General features: G+C 36.1%; 1 protein-coding gene across 2 annotated transcripts in view; it reads left to right on the plus strand.

Moving 5' to 3' along the window:
- The window catches only part of Togaram1 (TOG array regulator of axonemal microtubules 1), a 59,795-nt gene that overhangs the window by 11,615 nt on the left and 26,915 nt on the right, over positions 1–21,265 (plus strand). The window contains exons 3-11 of one of the 2 annotated variants that reach the window (XM_031357518.1): positions 796–930; positions 3,113–3,409; positions 4,997–5,259; positions 5,728–5,966; positions 8,965–9,062; positions 13,970–14,119; positions 15,589–15,684; positions 18,599–18,774; positions 20,265–20,418. In XM_031357518.1, the coding sequence (XP_031213378.1) occupies positions 796–930; positions 3,113–3,409; positions 4,997–5,259; positions 5,728–5,966; positions 8,965–9,062; positions 13,970–14,119; positions 15,589–15,684; positions 18,599–18,774; positions 20,265–20,418 (1,608 nt within the window). The remainder of the gene's footprint in view (positions 1–795; positions 931–3,112; positions 3,410–4,996; positions 5,260–5,727; positions 5,967–8,964; positions 9,063–13,969; positions 14,120–15,588; positions 15,685–18,598; positions 18,775–20,264; positions 20,419–21,265) is intronic. The other variant, XM_031357519.1, reaches the window with a different exon arrangement.

Here is a 21,265-nt window from a genome sequence, read left to right on the forward strand (position 1 = left end):
GAGTGAAGAGCAAATGATTTCAGGGCAGAATAACCAAGATGGTTGAATGAAATGAAAGCTGCAAAACTGAAAGGCCTCCAAGTAAGACCTTAGACTGCTGAATGAACCAGCCCATTCTGAGAAGAATTTTGAAGTAGGGCTATCACTTGCCATTTTACTGCCATGCATTTTGGATGTTATTTTTAAAGCAGGTGAAAGGAGGCAAAGGGCAAAAGAGGGAGAGCCGACTGAGTTCCTTGTCAGAATCCTGGCTAAGGTTTATAGAGACTTTAACCAGCACAGCAGTGAAGGTAGTGAAAGGTGATTGCATTCTCATTACATGTCATAGGTAAAGTTGACCTGATTTGCTGATAGATTCCTCACAGAAAGTAAGAAAAAGGAAGTAAAAAAAAAGAATTTAAAGTTTACCCGATATATTGGAAAGATGTTTAATTGTATAATTATCATAGAATGAGGTATTTAGCTGACTATAGTGGCATAGGCTTTCAACTCAAGCACTCAGGAGACAGATGTAGACCAGGCTGGCCTTGAATTCACAGATCTTCCTGCTTTTGCTGTCTCTTGGGTGTTCTTTGAGCTGTGAAAGGCAGAATTTTTCTTATTTTTGTGTGCATGTGCATGCATGCATGCGTTTGGCCTCCTAAGTGAAGCAAGCAAGAAAAGGGTGACATTTGCCATTGGAAAATCCTACATGAGTTAAAGTCCAAAATATAATTTTACCAACATTTATGAATTATGTATTCATAAACTAACCTTTATTTTTACTTTGTTCCTCCATGCCTTCTTTTTTCACAGGTAATACTGCAAATCTTCAGACAAATCTTCCCGGGAAATGTGGGCAACTTGGATTGTCACAGATAGGTTGTAAAACTGGCAGTGTGGGTTCTGACTTACAGTTCCTGGGGACAGCCAATGGCCATCAAGATAAAGGTATAAGCTCCAGATTTACAAAGCAGCATTATTTATGTTACATATTTTAAGTAAGACTATTAATGTTATTTAATAATGTTACACTAGTGTCATTATGACATTAACTCACACACTAGTTTGTATGATCATAATGAAAACTTGTTAGAATTTAATGATACTAATCTTTTTATAATTATTATTCTAAAATGTTAGACTTCTTAATCTTGATTTAAATATGACTAAACTTATGATGGCTAACATGAATTGAAAGTAACATTAATTAAATAGTACTATGCACATGCATTTATTTAAATTTTAAAACTACATAGAATTTATTGTTCCTACTTCTTAAGAACTGTAACTTCCTGACAGGTCGTTTCAGATAAGACAGGATATAAACTGGACATGGTGGTGTATGCCTGTGATCCCAGCACTTGGGACACGGCAGGAGAATTGCCATGCCATAAACATAAAGTCTGGGCCAACCGGGACTACAGGGGAAGACCCTGTGGTTCTTCCCACCCTCCGGGATCCTTGACTGACAAGGTCCACGTGGGCAAAGGGGACAGGGGCTTCAGAAGCCCTGTGAGTATACCTACACAGAATGACCACACAGGGTCTGGCTAAAAGTATGCAACTTTACTCTGGGTGATTCAAGGCTTATACAGTTTTGGGGAACTGAGGGTAGGAACATCCAGGATGAGCAGAGGTCACTGGCTGAGGAATTAGGGTACTGAAATGCCTCATTACCATGGGAAAGCATTTCAAAAGTCTTAGGTGCTAGCTAAATGGGTTTTTATCAAGAGAAAGGAAGTTGATCCTGTAATCTAACTAAGGCTTCTTAGAGGTGAGTGTGGGGAGTTAGAATGGTTCTGACAAGATGAGAGGAGAAGCCCTACCAGTCTATGGTGAGCCAAGCTTCAAGGTGGACTTTGACCTTAATTAGCAGAGTTTTCCCACAAGACTCTATTTCAAAAGGAAAAAAAAACTGCATAGAGGAGTAAGATGATGATCTATAAACAGGTAGTAGTAGGAATTGGTCTGATGCTTGTGGTAGCTTAGTAGAAGACTGCTTGCTGAGAACACACAGGCTCTGGCTTTCACCCAGGAACCATTATTATAAAAACAAAACAAACAAACACAAACCTGCTGTGACAGTTTTGCATGCCTTTAATTTCAGCTCTTCTAAGAAAGTAGAATTAGGAGTAAGAAGTTCAAGGCCAGCATAGGCTATGTATTAAATTTGAAGGCAGCTTCCTAATCAACAGAAATAAAAGATAGGACCGAAGTAATGCAGAAACAAAGACAAGATAATAGAATTAAATCAAACTTACCAATAATTACCACCAACATAAACAGGAAAAACTTAACTATTTGAATTTTAATGATGGGACTGGAAAGATGGCTGAGTTGTTAATTATTTGCTTGTAAGCATGTGGACCTTAATCTCTTAGCACCTGTGTAAATTCCAGCCCAGGAATGTGTACCTGTAATGCCAGTGTTGGCAAGACAGGGAGAGGGTGATTCCTCTGTTTAATACAGTTGCTGTCAGAATACCTTAGCCTAGTCCAAAAATACAGTGGAGAGAGCAGATAAGGAGCACAACTGACATGAACGTCTGTTCTCCACATGCATAAAGAAATGCTTTATTCCTCTCAGATGCTGCTGTGTGTGTGTGTGTGTGTGTGTGTATCGCAGGCAGGGGGAGGGCTGTTAATGGGTGGAATATAGCTCTATGGTAGATAATTTGCTTAACATGTGAAAAGCTGTACTAAATGCAACACGTATTTAAGTTGGGAGAAAATAAAATGTGGAAAAAGTCCAATATACATATGCTCAAGAATAAGTATGTTGATATGGAAATATGTCCACCAAAATTAAAGTGAGAAGAATGAATCACTAAAAATATTCTTTATATATATATTTGATATAAATGCATATATATATGCTTACATATACACAATTTTAGCAAAGTACAAGAAGAAAATAACTACCAATGTAGTAGAAAATTTCAGGAGTATAAGAAACCTTTGGATTTGAAGATATGAAGTGTTTTCCTCAAAATTAATTAGTTTTTTCCCTGATACCATACAAAAACAGAAATGCTATATGGGGGATCTAAATGTGAAAGGGGAAAAGCCTTTGAACTCTGAGACAGTGGCTATGTATATGTAAATAACATACTGTCTTTGTTTTGTTACAGTATATGCTAGCCTTAATTTTGGCAGTAAGACACAGCAAACATTTGGTAGTCAATCAGAAAGAACTTCTTCATACTCTGGTTCAAGTGCAAGCCCAGGACCCTTTATCCTTCCATCCTATCCTCTCTCATCACCTCGAACTAGTCCAAAGCACACATCTCCTCTTTCTGTATCACCAAAGAAGTCTCAAGATAATTCCATTAGTTTCTCAAATTCTTGGCCTCTTAAGAGCTTCGAAGGACTATCAAAGCCAAGTCCACAGAAAAAGCTTGTCAACCAGAAATCATCTGACCCTACAGGTAGGAACGATGGTAAAGATCAGTGTTTTATTTAAGTTTATTTATGTTTGAATCAATGCTTTGAAGTTAATATATAACATTATTAAAATTTAAAACCTAGCTAATTATGTTTTTCCTGTGGCCTGCAAATATTTAGGAAAGTACATAATAATATACTTAATAGAGCAAAAAAACAATAAAAAAATTGATTTGAAATGGCCATTTCTTTACTTATATTGCCACTTTAAGATGCTTTTTGAGAACTGGGAAAGAAACAGCTCTTTATAGTATAAAGTAACATATTGCAAGGACCTACTAGCAAGTTTTTAGCATTGAAAATATAAAAATCCTTCATAGTTTACTATACCTATTCATGTACTTGACATTCATTGAGAATGTTTATTTGCTAAAAAAAAAAAAAGGATTGTAACAAATTTTCTCTTGTTACTAACTAAAATATTCTCTCTTAATATCTTACACTTTGCCAGGCATGGTGACACATGCCTTTAATCCCAGCATTTGGTAGGTAGAGGCAGGCAGGTCTCTGTGAGTTTCAGCCCAGCCTGGTCTACAAAGTAAGTCCAGAACAGGTAGGCTTCTGCTACACAGAGAAACCCTGTCTTGAAAACACATAAACAAACCAATTTTGGGGGGGGTTGGGGCTCGAGACAGGGTTTCTCTGTGTAGCCTTGGCTGTTCTGGAACTCACTCTGTAGACCAGGCTGGCCTCGAACTCTGAAATCCACCTGCCTCTGCCTCCCAAGTACTGGGATTAAAGGCGTGCCTTCACCACCGCCCAGCTAAACAAACCAATTATAATAATAATATCTTACACCTTAGTCATGACATTAGTATGTAAATTTATTCAGACAAATCCAGTTTCCAAATAAAGTCTATTTAAAGGCATCCCTATATCCTACATGCTTTTCTATCCTCCTCTGAGGTAAGATATTCTGCTTTTAAGTTACTCACAAACCTACAGTTAACTTTATAACTATAAGCTTTTCTACTCAGCCTGCTATATCACAGTATTCTCTTCACACTGACCCTTTATACTTTTCTATTAATTTGTTTGTTCTCCATATATGATCAAATAATCATATTAAAAACTAAGATTTTGGTCTGTGGGTATAACAGTGATAAAGCTCTTGCTCTTAGTATATATGTGAAGTGTTGAGTTTGATCCCTAAAATCTCAAAAGTGTGTGTGTGTGTGTGTGTGTGTGTGTGTGTGTGTGTGTGTTAGCATTAGCTTATTCTTCCCAGTTCCCAATGCTGCTTAACATATACCAGTCACTGAAATACTGTTTGTGTAATGAAATGAGACCAAATGTGTTAACTTTCTGGCTTATTTTGGAATTTATCATTAATAAATAGTATTTATGATAACTAAATGTAGCTTAATATATAGCATTTTATATAATATGAAGGATTTCATACACTTATTTTTTGTTGAATAGTGATACTTTTATTTCTCTGATTCTTTTATTCTTATATAATAGTCTCTATTATTTACTCTTTAATTTAAAATTACAGTATTCTAAATACTTATGACTCAAACATACTTCCCATGAAACTAAGAGAAATAAAATATATGTTTTTTATGCAGGAGAAAATTTTCAAGAAAAAACTACTGCAGTTCAACTTACACCTGCCTTGGTGAGATCACCTTCTTCCCGAAGAGGCCTAAATGGGACAAAACCTGTGCCTCCCATACCTAGGGGAATAAGCCTTTTGCCTGATAAAGCTGACTTAAGCACAGTGGGACACATGAAGAAACAGCCTGAGGATATTTGGAAAAGTGAAAAAGATAATCTTACAATTGATCTTTCAGAATTGAATTTCAGAGATAAAGATTTGGATCAGGAAGAGGTGAGAACTAAATATCATTTTTAATCATTAAAAACCTTTTCATATTTTGTAATATAGTCAGCTCACAAGGGAAAACATGGTAGTTTTTAATACCATAACAGTTTTTATTCTTTATGAAAATAATTGCTGTTGGGGGCTGGCAGTATAACTCACTTGTAGCTCATTTAGAAGTTCCATATGTTGATCCATTACTTTGATGTATAGTCCTTGCAGGTTTTATGTAAATGTCCCATTCTGTGAAGGGGCTTATTCCTTGTTACCCTCTCTAGAATTTTGAAGGAGCTGTAGTAGCTGACTAGCTTCTTTCACTTATAATCTGTGATTTCAGAGTCACTGATTATTAATTGAATTCATATAATATATTCAGTCATTGTGCCCTTCATTTGTGAATGAAGTTTAAAAATCTAAGGCCAGCTCTTATATATGTAAGAATTGATCTCATGAGTTGTTTCTTTTTCTTTTTCCTAGATGCAGAGCTCTCTTAGGTCCCTTCGTAATAGCGCAGCTAAGAAAAGAGCCAAACTCAGTGGCAGTAGCAGTACCTCTGATGTTGACAGTCCCGACTCTGCCATGAAGCTTGAGCTGACCGTTGACTCCCCCTCCCGAGCCTCCTCTCCAAACATCAGCTCTTACAGTGAAAGCGGAGTGTATAGCCAAGAATCATTGACCTCTTCTCTTTCTACAACTCCCCAGGGGAAGAGAATAATGTACTTTATTTTCTGACATGTTGATATTCACCTATAATTTGTGATCTAGACCTCTAACATTGTGTCTACAAAAGAAGTAAAGCCATTTAATTTTTAGTTCTTAAAATGTTTAAATATGCTGGCTGTGGTGGCATATGCCTTTAACCTAGCACTGGGGAGGCAGAGGCAAGCAGATCTCTGAGCTTGAGTCTATCCTAGCCTATATAACAAGCTCTAGTCTAGCTAAGGCTACCACATTTCAAACAAAACAAGACAAAATGAACAGTTTAAAATCTTTAAACAGTTTAGTGCCTTTAAAACACAATGTGGAATTTCACCAGTGGCACCTTGCTTACCTTTAGTGGAATAGGGATAGAAAGAGTGTGTGACCTTGTATCAAATGCTTCAGTTGTTTCTCTAAGATTTATTCTAACACTCTTTGTGCCTTAGCTTTTTTCTGAATCATTCACTTTTTTGCTGGTTGTCTTTTATTTTTATTTTTAAGTCAGTACAAGTTCACTCCAGATTATGAGTAGGCCCAGCTGTTGCCCCACTGTTTTTTATATTTTATTTCCATTATTTTACAAAGCTTGGGATTCCATGGTTGTAGCTCATTTGACCTGCCTACATTAACAGCTCTGGGATTCAAGTCCTGTCTTCTTTATACTTTCCCGGAAAACCTCTGCTCTGAGAAAGTGACCTCACCCTGAATTCTGGGCATTTCTGTGACTTCATAGTCACAGAATACTTCATTTGAAATAATTCTCCCTTTATTTGGGACTGCAAGTCAATAGTAGAAATGCCATGATGTGGGTAGATAGATATATATTTAAACAGTTGCTAAATAGTTTTTCTAAGTTGTAGCATAATTTTATACTCCTATTGGTAATGTGAAAGTTATAACTGTTGCTCATTCTTGCTAAAATTTGATGTCAGTCTTTTGTTTCCTTTTGGTTTTATTTGTTACTAAATAATAGCTATCAGAAGTAAATTTTTAAAATTTAAAATTATCTTCAATTTGATAAACCTCTCCCAAATTGAAGTAGAGACTGTCTAAATATCAGCAATAATAGAATTTAGCAGAATTTTTATGTTTCATTTTAGAAATTTGTCTTATCCTATGGTTTTCTCTTTTACATTTTTAACTTAAATCATAACTTATACTCAGAAACCTTTTATTACTGGAAATTCTATCAGTGTTCCTACTTAGAATATTGGGATATATTTACATAATAGATCTAGCATGACTTTTAACAAAATAACTTACAATGAGCATTAAACATGTAATTTTTAGACCCTTTTAGACCTAATGTCCTTCATTGATCCTGTAAGAAGATGAAATGTTGTGTTATAACTCCTACAGTTGCAACATAATGTTAAAAATTTCAAACCAATTGGGAAGATAAGTTCATTTTATATTTGCAACATTTAAAATTATGTCTCTTATTTTCTTCAAGTATTGAACTCTTTTAGATGAGTTTGACCTCGTTACCTTTAAAGAACTTATGATTTCTACATTTTGAGTTTCACAGGTTTGGAATGCATTCATTTAGGGGAATGAGGATGATCCTGAGAATTGAACAGGGTCTTGCAGCTGCTAGACAACAAGCGTGGAATTTCTGACTCTATCTGCAGCCCTTTTATGTTTTGGGGGGTTTTGTTTGTTTGTTTGCTTAAATGGTTTTGTCAAGTTGTCCAGGCTGCTTTATAGTCTAGGATGGCTTTACTCTTGGAATTCTCTTGCCTCAGCTTCCTAAGTATAGAATAATTATTCCTAGCCAACTTGAATCTTGCTTCAAGAGTCATGAGCGCAGGATGGTGGTGGCATGTACCTTTAATCCCAGCACTTGGGAGGCAAAGGCAGGCAGTTTTTAGAGTTTGAGGCTAGCCTGGTCTACAGAGTGAGTTCCAGGATAGCCAGGGTTACACAGAGAAACCCTGTCTCGAAAAATAAAAAAAAATTTAAAAAAAGTCCTGAGCAAAGAGCATCACTATCTCCTGAGACGAATCGCCTCTCAGTGAGCTGAGAGAGAAACGGTGCTGAAATCCATACTTTTAGAATGAAGAGTTTTCTTTCATCCAACTAAAATATACTCACTATGATTTTACATTTCTAGTAGTCTAGAGAATTGGCTCTTTCAAAAGCTTCAAAACAAATCATTGAGATGGCTCTCAGAATAAAGGTGCTTAACACCAAGCCTGATGACCCAGTTTTGAGCCCCAGGACCCACATGGTGGAAGGAAAGAAAGAGTTTCTGACCACCACATGCACACTGTTGCACACATGCACTCACACATAGATACATTTATGGACACAAAATAAAGATTGAAATTTTAATTACTTAATTTGATTTCTTAATAGGACCAATGGAAAATATACATGGTAACTAGTTAGTAAATTGTATTGCTTTGTGAAATGTCTGTCACTTATTGAATTATAACATTTACTAGATTTCTTTGCATTCCAGATTTAATATTATTTAATGATGAAGGCTTGCTTACTTGTTAAGCAAGGTCCATGGGCCTTCATAATATGTAAATGGTAGAGCAAAGAAAAGTTTTTAGAAAATAGCATTTACAAAACTCAGTTTTTGCTATTGTTAGTAGTACAGTCCAGTTTTTCTCTACATAATGGTAGAGTATACATGTGTATAGTAACTTAGGAGATAATTTGGATAATTTAGTTCCTTTATGGTTCAGGCAGTCAAAAGCACTTAACTGGTCCAGGCACGGTCATATACAAGTTTAATCCCGTCGCTTGGGAAACAGAAACAAATGGATCTCTGAGTCTTGATAGTGAATTGAAGGACAGCCAAGACTACATAGTGAGACTTAGTCTCAAAGTCAACACAAAATGACCCCACACAAACAGCAACAAAATTTTTAGCCATATTTTTTAATTCTTGTTTTCATGTTTACCTAGCATGCTAATGAGTTAAGGAAAAGAATACAATAAGTGATGTGAGTGTTACACAATTCTGAATTGTAAATGTTTATTGAAATTACTTTCTTTCATTAGGTCAGACATATTTCCGACATTTGGATCAAAACCTTGTTCAACAAGACTTTCTTCTGCAAAGAAAATCTCCCATGCTGCTGAACAAAGTCCCAGTACAGGTATTCTATGTTTTGTGAATATGCTTTATAAAGAATATGATTGTTTTGTAATTTGAAAAAAGATAGGAAATACATCTTAGATTTAGTTTTTTGTATTTAACAGTTTGTAATTAATCATAACTCATTAAAAAGCCACTCTAATGAGAGTAACATGGCTTTGATTAGGAAAAAAATATTTACTTGACTTAGTCATTGTTCTTGATGTGCCAGATTCCTCTATGCAATATTTTGTTTAGTCGGTATTCATTGAGACTCAACTGTCAGCGTTTTGAGAGCTCTCTTCATAATTCTAATATATAATCGTTTGAGAACACCAGGTTTCAAAAAATATATTCATCTAGCTACTATTAGCTGACAATAGTTAATAGTTTCTAATAGTTAACTATTGTTTCTTAACATGTACATGAACTACTAAATATGTCTGTATGTCTGTGTTAGAGTTTTCTGACCCTGAGATTATCACTTCTCAGAAAATACATTTAAAAATTAGTAATCATTTTGAAAAATATTTACACTCTAGTCTGTTAAAAGTTGAACCTGGATATGACTTTTCTTGATTAGTAAAACTATATTGAATTGTGGTTAAATTATACCAAACGGGGCTGTATGTTTATGATTTCAATGTAAAAACTACTAACAATTATAGAGGTAATTTACATTATAATTACCTGTATATGATTATTTATAAGATAATTAACTTTCTGTTTTTAGATATGTTTTAGTTTTATCCTTTTTAACCCCATCACCACAGCTTTCTTTCACAATTCCTTATTTCTTACCTGGTTAGCCTGCAGTTGAAGTCTGTTTCACTCATAATCTATTTCCCTTTGTGAACTGACCACATTGGCCATTTCTCAACAATCTAATTCCTGCTGACCTTTCCAAGTTCATTTTCCCCCCTTTTCCTTTCTTATCAGACCTCTTGACTCAGTCATTTAGACCAGTTAGACTCAGAGCATATTGAGTCCACTTTCTATCCTTTAGCATTTGCTTAGACTTCTTATGGATACCCGTATATGCACCCTGCCCTCTGGCTCAATTGCTTTCTCTGTGTCACAGAAGTATTGATAATTAACCTTTTTTGTATACTATTCTATGCTTTATAATGTTGTCTTGCAGATAAGATTTTTGCATGTGTGTTTGGTCTCTTGTGTGGCCATGTACATGCTAAGCAAGTCCTCTATGACTGAGCCACACACTCATTTATGCTACTGCAATTATGTTTTTTCTTTGACTCTCAAATTCTTTTTTATTATTATTTTTTTTTCAAGAAGTCTCTATGTAACACTGACTAGAACTGGCAGTACCCCTCCCTTAGCCTTCTGAATGCTGAGGTTATAAGCATGTGCCACTGAGTCCAGGTAACTCTCAGATTCTTGGTTTCCAGTGATTGTTTTCCTCAGTTATCTGCCAAGTGCCTGTCCTAATCTTGAATACTTGACTTAAATGAGTATGCTTGACTTTTTGGCTTGCAAAAGCTAATATTCAACATTGAGATATATACTCAACATACAGAGTCATTATTTACTAGCTTTAGTGTATTAAAGGCCACCACTATAATTCCAAGTTAATATATAGTAATAGTCACACCATGTACAAATTAACCACTTTGAAACTTTATTTCTCAATCTAATAATAAAAACCTGGAGAAGAGTAATGGAGCCTTAAGCATACTTGTTTTCATGTTTTACAATAAACAAAAGTACTTCTGTAGGAATCACTTACTGATAACAAAGCAAGCTCAAATGAAAATGATCTTAAACATTATCAATTTAATATATAAATTATATAAAGTATATAAATTATATAAAGTATAATATATAAATTATATAAAGCACATATAAAGAACCTGGTGGACTTTCACTAGTATATATCACTATAGGGAGGGACATAAAGAAATTCTTAAACTAATTCTTTAATCATTTTTAATACTGAGCATCCTAGCATTTATAATTTTATTTATATTTGTACAGGGTTGAAGAGGCAGCTGGTTCCTAGATTGAATGTAGTTGTAATCTTTAGGAAAAACTACCTGAGCTAAAGCCTAGGTTTGAGCTCCTTTCTGCTGCTGCTTTTGTGAACTAAGGCGGTGTTTATACCAATCAGGATGGATTATAATACCTACCTCTATGTGTAATATTATTGTGTTTTCTCAAAATTAACAAATATTTAGTAATTTCCATACATACTTAATTTTTACATGTGAATAGATTCTGAGACCATACCTCATACCTAGCGAACTCCTGTTTATGATGAGAAATCAGTGTTCTTATCAAGTCTTGGGGATTCTAGTGACAAACTTAAGAACCACTGTTGTTACTGAGTATACTTTAATATACCCTTGATAAATTGAACAGTCTGTCAAACTATTAAATTGATAATGTTTAAGATCATTTTCATTTGAGCTTGCTTTGTTATCAGTAAGTGATTCCTACAGAAGTACTTTTGTTTATTGTAAAACATGAAAACAAGTATACTGACCGGAGTAAAGAATGTGTGTTTGTGTATACCAGAAGTGGTAGAAAGATGATAAAGCCTTTACTGCGGTGTTTCCAGGGAATGTTTCCTTGTATACTTTATCTTTTATGTAAATAATACTGAATTTCCTAAATTATTTTCCAATACCATCAGCACCAAATATTAGTAGAAATATTTCCACCTAGAGCCAGTATATTCTACTAATGTCTAATATCTAGATTAACTATTAAAACTAAGAATTTTAAAATTAAGACCATTATCATTTAAAATGAGGTTTTTGTTTTAGTTTTTTGAAAGAAAGTCTCATGTAGCCAGGTGGTCTTGACTTGCTGTGTGGCCATGAACATCTGATCCTCTTGGCTTTACCTCACAAGTTCTGGGATTCTGACATGTAATGCTATGCCAGTCTTATGTGGTACTGGGGATCTAACCTAGGGCTATGCTCATGTAAGCAGTGTTTTTGTAAACTTAACTGAAACCTTTTTTTGTTTGTTTGTTTTTCGAGACAGGGTTTCTCTGTATAGCCCTGGCTGTCCTGGAACTCACTCTGTAGATCAGGCTGGCCTCAAACTCAGAAATCCACCTGCCTCTGCCTCCCAAGTGCTGGAACTAAAGGCGTGCACCAACACTGCCCGGCTAACTGAAACCTTTTATGTCCTTCCTAGCTCAGCTTCCAACAGCCAGCACTTTTCCAGCTATTTTATTTTCATTATAGTATTATATTACTTAAGATTTATTTTTGCTTTATGTGTACTGGTATTTTACCTGCATGTAGGTCTGTATGAATGTGTCAGATCCCCTGCAACTGGAGTTATAAACAATTGTCAGCTGTCATGTGGTTATTGGAAATTGAATCTGGGTTTTTTGGAAGACCATTCAGTACTCTTAACTGTTGAGCCATCTCTTCAGCCCTGAGTATTGCATTATCTAAAAATGAAGTATATTATTGCTTGCTGTTTTATGTTGGAGTTATATATTAAAATGGGCAGGGATGCAAAAATACTGAATAGGGATTTTTGTTTTGTAAACATTTTGTAGCTCCAGTAGTGGTAGAGTATAGACGATTTAAACAGTAAAATGTAGATTTAAACATTCAGATGGGGCTGCAGAGATAGCTCAGGGTTTAAGAGCACTGACTGGTTAGTTCATATTGTTGTTCGTCCTAAGGGGCTGCAAACCCTTCAGCTCCTTTGGTCCTTTCTCTAACTCCTTCATTGGGGACCCTATATTCAGTTCAGTGGATGGCTGTGAGCCTCTACTTCTGTATTAGTCAGGTACTGTCAGAGCCTCTCAGGAGATAACTATATCAGGCTGGCTTGTCCTTCCTTCAGTCTCTGCTCCATAGTTAGTCTCTGCAACTCCTTCTGTGGGTATTTTGTTCCCCCTTTTAAGAAGGAATAAAATGTCCACATCTCCCAGGGACTCAACCACCAACCAAAGACTATATATAGTGGGACTGATTGTTCTGGCAGCATGTGTATAGTAGAGGATTGCAAAGTCGAACATCAATGGGAGGAGAGGCCCTTTGTCCTGTGAAGGTTCTGTGCCCCAGTGTAGGGGAATGCCAGGGCCAATAAGTGGGAGAGGGTGGCGTGGCAAGCAGTGGGAGGGGGAAGTCAACAGGGGTTTGTTCTTGTTGTTTTTTGGGGGGTTTTTTGGTCTTTTTTTCTTTTCATGTGACAGTTCTGGGAAAGTTTTTACTCTCCTTCCAATTTTACACACACTAAATGGCTTACCAGGATCTCTTAGCAGTTAAGTTGCAGGGCAGAAATCTACGGTCTGTTAAGCATGATTTCAGGTACAGAGTTCTTAATCATGTGAAATGTCTGCATCATTAGCCATTCCAGTGTACACTCATCACATGGGAGCACAAGAGAAAGGAGTAAAAAGCATAAGCCCCTCTATGCCTCTCTTGTAGCAATTTGGATTGGTTTTCCTTTTCTTTTCTTTATTCTTTCTTCCTTTTTTCCTTTTTTTCTTTCTTTCTTGTATAAAATTAGCCATTAATATAATATTTGAATTTTTTCTTTTTTGTGAAAAATATAAGATTTTATTTATTAATTTAATCAGTTAAGTTCTTAACTCATTTTTGTAGCCCTAGTTGTCATTGAACTTTTTAATGTAGCCTAGGCTGACCTCAGACTTATGATCCTATCTCTAGTTCTTGGATGCTAGGATTACAGGTATGCACCACTACGTCATTTAACATATAATTATTTATTTAACTCTTTCAAACATTATATTTTTTATTTCACTGAAAATTAACTTGGCTTAAAATATATTAAAACTTTAAAAATTACTAACATAATTCTAATATTATATTGCTGATCTTTTTAAAAAAGTATTTAACAAAATAGATTTAGAGGAGAGATATATACCCATTGTAAATATTACCAAATAATTTAAATAAATATTATTTTATTTTATAGGGATAACAACATCCAGTGTAAGCATAATTGGTCAACGTATGAACTATGGGTTTGGATGTGGTGATTTTGAAGATAATAGGTCACATGACATTTCACCTAGTGCTTTAAAAATACAAAATAAGGAACACCCAAGACATAAGCATACAAAAGGTTTGTAAATTTCATGACAAATTAAAATTTTAATATTCAATATATCTAAGTCAGAACCTTTTCTAAGTATACCAAGCAAAAGTAATACTAAGAATTCTTAACTTTAAGGTTTTTAACTTACCATTCTACTGATAGGTTATTTCTTAAATAACTTTTTAGGTTTATGGTCTATGTTCTTGTCTAAAGGAGCCAATGCAAAAAAGAGTAAACATTAGTTAAAACTAGGAATCCATACTGAGCTTTACCCCAAGAACATATATAGGCACATACACACCAATAGCTTTGTTTTGTTTTTCGAGACAGGGTTTCTCTGTGTAGCCCTGGCTGTCCTGGAACTCACTCTGTAGACCAGGCTGGCCTTGAACTCAGAAATCTGCCTGCCTCTGCCTCCCAAGTGCTGGGATTAAAGGTGTTCGCCACTGCCGCCCAGCACCAACAGCTTTTTTTATAAGACATTTCATCACTCAGATACAGGAAGAAAATTATGTAAGTTGTTTATGTAGGTGGTAACTGTGGGCCCAAGATAGGGCAGCAGGAAGGCACTTCCTTCTACTAGCTAGAACTCTGTTGTCACTAACCACTGTAACTTATCTTTTTAAACTGCAATAGTGATCAGTACTGTGAATGAGTGCTTTGTCCATTTCCTAAGTTGTTCTATGCTAGCTGCACTTAAAGCAGTTTCTTTAGGTAGGTGGTAGTTCCTTCTTGTAGTCTCAGTATATGGGAGCTTGTGACTGGAGGGCTACCATGAGTTTATGGCCAGCCTAGTGTACAGTGTGTTTTAATAAGTAAAGAGCTGCCTGGGGGTGGGTGGGGGTGGGGGGGAGTTATGGGGCATGTGACAACTGTGGAACTGGAAAGATGAACATTTTAGCTAGACATAGTGGTGCATACCTGCAGTTTCAAGACTCAGGAGGTAGAGGCAAGATGCTTGTGCATTTGAGACTACTCTGGGATACATAGCAAGATTCTGCCTTAAAAATGACAGAGAAGGAAAGGAGGGAGGAGAGACTTGTAGTTCATTATTTCTGATCATCTGAAATAACAGAAGAGGAAGGTGGTCAAGAATGTTAGACTCTGTAAGCTGGGGAAGTAAACCAATTTGAGCAGCCTAGAAGAATGCAGTTTTCTTGAGATTGGCCTCATCTCTTTTTGGTATGAACTGCTTCCTCCACTTTTATTGCTTAGCTCTCTGATGATCAATGCACGACTATATATATGATTGTATGTTTCTCTCATCTTCAACCCTGACCTGTGTAAATTTCTTAAGGGAAGAAAGGTTTTATTGTTGTTCTCTGTGGTAGCTAATGTATAGTGGGTATTCTGATTTTAAATATTTATTGAATTAGTTCATCTGTATTTTTTATGAAATAAACTTTCAATTTTAAAAGGCCACATGTGTTAAAATATACTGTAGTATTTTTAAATGTGTTTTTTGCTTACCCTTTCTTCCTTTTTCTTTGTTTTAGGATTTACGAGGTCATCAAATTTACAGCAGATTTCCAGTTTTGACTTCACATCTACAAATACTTTATCAGAAGACTCAGTAGTAATTGTTGGAAAAGGTATTTTAAAGTTATCTAGCCTATGAATTTATACATTCTTTAAACATAAGCAAATCTTGTCAATATTAAATTTAAATAATTAAAAATGAATGCTTAAATTCATATTTCTGCCCTTGAGTGAAATTATAAGTTGTTCATATTAGTAACTTTCAAAAAGTGTTGGGTAGTGGTGGCACATGTCCTTAATCCCAGCACTTGGGAGGCAGAGGCAGGTGGATTTTTGAGTTCAAGGCCAGCCTGGTCTACAGAGTGTGTTCTAGGACAGCCAGGGCTACACAGAGAAACCCTGTCTCAAACCACTTTCCCCCCCCAAGAAAAAAAAGCTTTCAAAAAGTAGTTGGATGCTTGTAACTATGATAATTTTTTGTGGTTTAAAATCCAAATCGCAGTCTTTATCTGTAATAATATAATATAAAATGTATTGTTTCTAATAAATCAAAATGAACCCATATTATATATTATGGAGATATAAGAAGACCTTGAAGTAGGATAATTACTTTAAGTATCTTTAAATTTTTTTTCTTAAAATGAATGTTGCCTTACTTTTCTCATGACTGTAACCAGATACCTTATAAAAAGCAACTTGAGAGATAAGGAGTTTAACTTAAGCCCATGATTTCAGGGAGTAGAGTGCATTGTGGTGGGAAAGTCATAACGGCAGCAGTGTAGCTGGTACACTGCATTTGCAGTAAGGAGCAGAGAGATTAATGTTCGTGCTTAGCTTAGCTTCTGCTTTCTGTTTGGTATAGAACCCCAACCTAGTCTTCAAGGGGCATCATCCCTCAGTCAGCTTCTCTGGAAATGTCTTCATTATCTAACCAAGAAGTGTTGTTTCTAAGATGATTCTAATTTCCATCGAGTAGATTTATTATCACAAGTCTATACCCCTTGTCAGTTTGATGTGTTCATATACATCACTTTGAATCAAAACATTCCACCTTTGGCCCCACTGGGTCATGATTATCTCATGATACAAAATGTATTTATTCCAACTTCAAAACTTCCCATAATCCCACCATTAAAAAGTCCATTATTTCTTGAGACTAAAGGCATAATAGCATGAACCCCAGTAAGATAAAATAAATTTTAAAATAAAGTAAAACCAAGTTGCATACTTCAGTATACAATGATACAAAATAAACATGCCTATTTTAAAAAGGAGGAATAAAGCCAAGGAAAGATCAGACCAAAGCAGGATAGAAACTCAATAGAAGTGCCGCCAAATCCTATAGCTATGTGTCTCAGAATCACAATTTCTGGTCCTTTGGCTCTGAGTATCCCTGGTTTTCCAGCTCTACCATCTGCAGCACATTGCCCTCTTCTTGAGCCTGCTCCACTCTGTGTATGAAGCTTCCCTCAAAAATATTCCATGGTCCTGGGATCTTTACCTACTGAGGCCTACGTTCCAAATTAGGCTTCGTGTTCATAGCTTGTCCTATGGTATCTGTTGCTGTGGTTACACTGATGTGGGAAAAGAAAGGGTTGACATGGCTTACTGTTTACAGTCCATCTGGAAGGGAAGCCAAGGCAGGGCCTCAAGGGGGAACCTAGAGTCAAAAACTGAAGCAGAGGCCATAGAAGATACCATCCCATCATGGTAGGGAGGCATGACAGCAGGTGGCAGCCATGGTGGTAGGAGCAGGAAGCAGAGAGGGCAAACCAGAAGTAGGGCGAGGCTATGAACTCTCAAAGCTGGCCCTCCCAGTGGCATACTTCTCCAGCAAGGCCACACCTATAACATCAACAAGTGAGGACCAAGTGTTCAAATGCCTGAGACTGTTGTGGACACAGTTTTATTCAGTAGCCTCTCAAGGTCCACCTTGTATAGAACCTATTCCTATCATACATTGCCTGGACTCAGTAATTTTCAGAACTTTGACATAAATTTTTATGGCTATTTAACTCTTAGTTTTTGTCTGTGTGAAAAATATCCATGTGAATTATGCTGCCAAGTTGTGCTGCAGCTTGAGTTGTAATATTTGTAGGGAGCGCTTCACACTTCTGTTGTGTGTGCAGTCAGAAAGCAGAGTAAGGTGAATGCTAGTGCTGGTGCTCCTTATTTTCTTTCTTCCCTGAAAAACTAAGATGTGGTAAGATACACAGCAAAGAATGCATCTCTTTGTTTGGTAATATGAAATAGAATTTGTTGGAAATACTTCATTTGATAATCTCATTTAAGACTCTCAGATTATCTCTAGGCTATTCCTGAAGATTTATTGTCCATAATTTTAGTTTTTGTTATATCTTTGTCAGTGTCTGTCCCTCTGAACAGACACGATGAGCACAGCAACTATTAATTGGGGCTGGCTTACAGTTTCAGAGGTTTAGTCCATTATCTTGTTGCGGGAAGCATGGCAGTGTGCAGACAGAAATAGCTGAGAGTTCTACATCTTCATCTACAGGCAGCGGGAAGAGACAGACTCCTCAATGCACACTCTCAGGGACACACTTCCTCCAACAAGACCATCCTAGTGACCAAGAATTAAAATTTAAAATTTACAAGCCTATGGGGGTCATTTGTACTCAAACCACTATACCTAGGACATAGTTTTTTTTTTTTTTTTTGGTCCAACTTTCCATAAAACTGTATCTACTTCAGAATTTATGCTTTCCTTCCTTCTTTGTGTACTTAAATAAATCCCAGTTCAAAGTTTTGCACATAGAAATCATCTTAAATATATAGTTCACAGCAGTCTTTTATGAGTCTTCCCAGGAGCCTCACTTAGATACGTGGTTTTCACCTTTCAGAAACAATGATCTTCTTGTCTGCTTAGGATACTTGTTTGTGTATTTCATGGTTATTTAACATGTGCTTGTCTGTGTATTGTTTTTCTTAAATGAAATACATGATATTAAAATTTGCTATCTAGAGTGCCATTACATGAACAGTAACTGTTTGATGGTTTGATTGCAGGTGTATTTGGAAACCCAAATTCAGCACCAACAACTTGCAACCAGCCAGTGATAGCCTCTGTGGAAAATGAGGATACATTTTCAGTGAAACCAAGCATTGAACCACCATCAGGGATTTATGGAAGAGCAGTCCAGCATAATACTCCACTATATCTTGATGCTGAAAATGACAAAGATGTAAGGCTGTCCATTAATCTTTAGCTATAATCTCAAAATGTACTTTATATAAGATGTGGGGTGGCAAACTTCTTTTAATTAACAACTTTACTTTTATTTTGAACTTGTTTGTGTGTTTCTTGCATGTGTATTCATGTGTGTGTGTGCACGTTCGTGTGTGTTTGTGTGTGTGTGTGTGCGCGCGCGCATGCATGTGAAGATCGGGGTGTGGGGTGGTGTGTGTTTGTGTGGAAGTGAAAACACAACTTCTACCTTGTTAGAAGGAACATCTCCATCACTATACTCTATAAGCCAGGCTAGTTGCTAGACAAGCTTTCTGGGAATTCTACTGTTTCTATCTCCCACCTTGTAGAAGAACTAGAAGTTTGCCACTATACCTGGCTTTGTTTGTGTTCTACAATTTTAACTTGAATTTCTGTTTATTTTTTATAAACAGAACTGTCTCACCAGGCCCTTGATTTATATTTTTAATATTTTAGGTAATTGAAATTTCTGGTTTTTAATCACTTAAATTTGTGATATATAGTATGCTTTTATGCTGTACTCATGATTTATATAGTATTGTTGTATGCATATATATATTCAACAGTTTAGGGCTAGAGAGATGGTTCAGTGGTTAAGAACACTGACTGCTCTTCCAGAGGTCCTGAGTTCCAGAGGTCCTGAGAGGTCCTGGGTATTCTGAATTCCCAGCAACCACATAGTGGCTCACAACTATCTGTAATGAGATCAGATGCCCTCTTCTGGAGTATCTGAAAACAGATGCAGTGTACTTACATATAATAAATAAATCTTAATAAATAAATAAAGAGAGTGAAGCTGAAATTATAAAAAAACAAAAACAAAACAGTTTAAGGGATATTTTCTTTTCTTTCCTTTTTTTTTTTTTTTTTTGGTATTTTTGTTTTGTTTTGTTTTTTTGGGTTTTTTTTGAGACAGGGTTTCTTTGTATTGCCCAGACTGTCTTGGAACTCACTCTGTAGACCAGGCTGGCTTTGAATTCAGAAATCCATCTGGCTCTGCCTCCCAAGTGCTGGGATTAAAGGCATGCGCTACCACTGCCCAGCTTAAGGGATATTTTTAAACACTGATAGATTGATATTCTTAAGCGTGAATTTAATTAAATATTAGTACTATATAATTCTTTCAGATTTTAGTTCTAAAATGAGGATTTAAAAAAAACATAGTTGGTCCAGGATCAGTAATATATATCTATAATCTTAGCACATTAGGAGGAAGAGGCAGTAAAATGATGAGTTCAAAGTGTTTGGACTACATAGAGAGGGAAAGGCCAACCTGGGCTATGTGAGATCCTGTCTCAAAACAGTATAGTTTGTTTTCATTTAATATGCTTATGTATTTCTCCTGTTCACTTGCTCTTTCTCACCATGCTTGCACACATGTGTACATGCACACACTTTTCTGAAATAAAGATATTTTAAAAGTCAAGCTTCCTAAATAATTTCAGATATTTCAACTTTTTCATGCAGACTAAAGTTTCTATTGCAAAATCTACTTATGACAAAATGAGACAAAAGAGAAAGGAAGAAAAAGAAGTTTTTGATGCTAAAGATTGTGAACGGAAAGAGACAAATCCCTGGGAACGAATAAAACATCCAGGAACTGAGAAAATTACATCCGAGAGTAAGTTGTTCTGTGAATGCTTGTTAAAATACAGTGGTCGCAACAGGGCACCACAGAGCAGTAGATGCACAGAGCTTCTTAAGGTTTGCTTCTACCTTTGCCTAGTTTTAAGATCAGGGAACAGCTTCAGTTTAATTCAGCATATGAAACTGTTGGATTGTTTTTAGATCCAGATTGACTCAGCAATCCCTTCTGTACTCAACTGGAATTATTCCCTTTTCACTAAAAAGTGCTATTCTGTTGTTATAGTTAGGTAATTGAGATAGTGAAGTTAGTTTGTGTTAGATCATGACCAGTACAATCAGTCTAGGGCTGGTAAGCTAGCTCATAGGGTAAAAGCACTTGTTGCCAAACCTGAACCTACGTTTGAATCCTAGGAAGCACGTGGTAAAAGGTGACAACTAAGTCTCACAAGAAATCCCCTACCCTTCCTAAGTGCAACATGGCATGCACACATGCAGATAAATGTAATTAAAAATGTAAATCACTATCCATCACCTGTTCAGTTTGTCCTTGAGTATTACTATGTTCTACACATAGGCAAGAGTAGGGGCCATGTTTCCTGGGGTGTGGCTATGTGTGTGTGTGTATGTGTGTATGGCCATGTCCATGTTTAGGTCTGTGTGCACTTACTTGTTTGTATTCATGCGTTCTTTTGTGTGCATTTATGGAAGCTCTAAGTTGGCATCTAAGTCTTCTGCTTTGTTCTTTTGAGTTGGAGTCTCTCACTAAACCTGGAGCTTACAAAATCAACCAGATTTGCTGGCTACAAGCTGCAGGGATCTTTCCTTCTCTGCTTCTGTCTGCTGAGATTAGAGGCCTGTGTTGCCATGCCCATCTTTTTACT

The sequence above is a fragment of the Mastomys coucha genome, unplaced genomic scaffold (genome assembly GCF_008632895.1).
Source record: "Mastomys coucha isolate ucsf_1 unplaced genomic scaffold, UCSF_Mcou_1 pScaffold6, whole genome shotgun sequence".
NCBI lineage: Eukaryota > Metazoa > Chordata > Mammalia > Rodentia > Muridae > Mastomys > Mastomys coucha.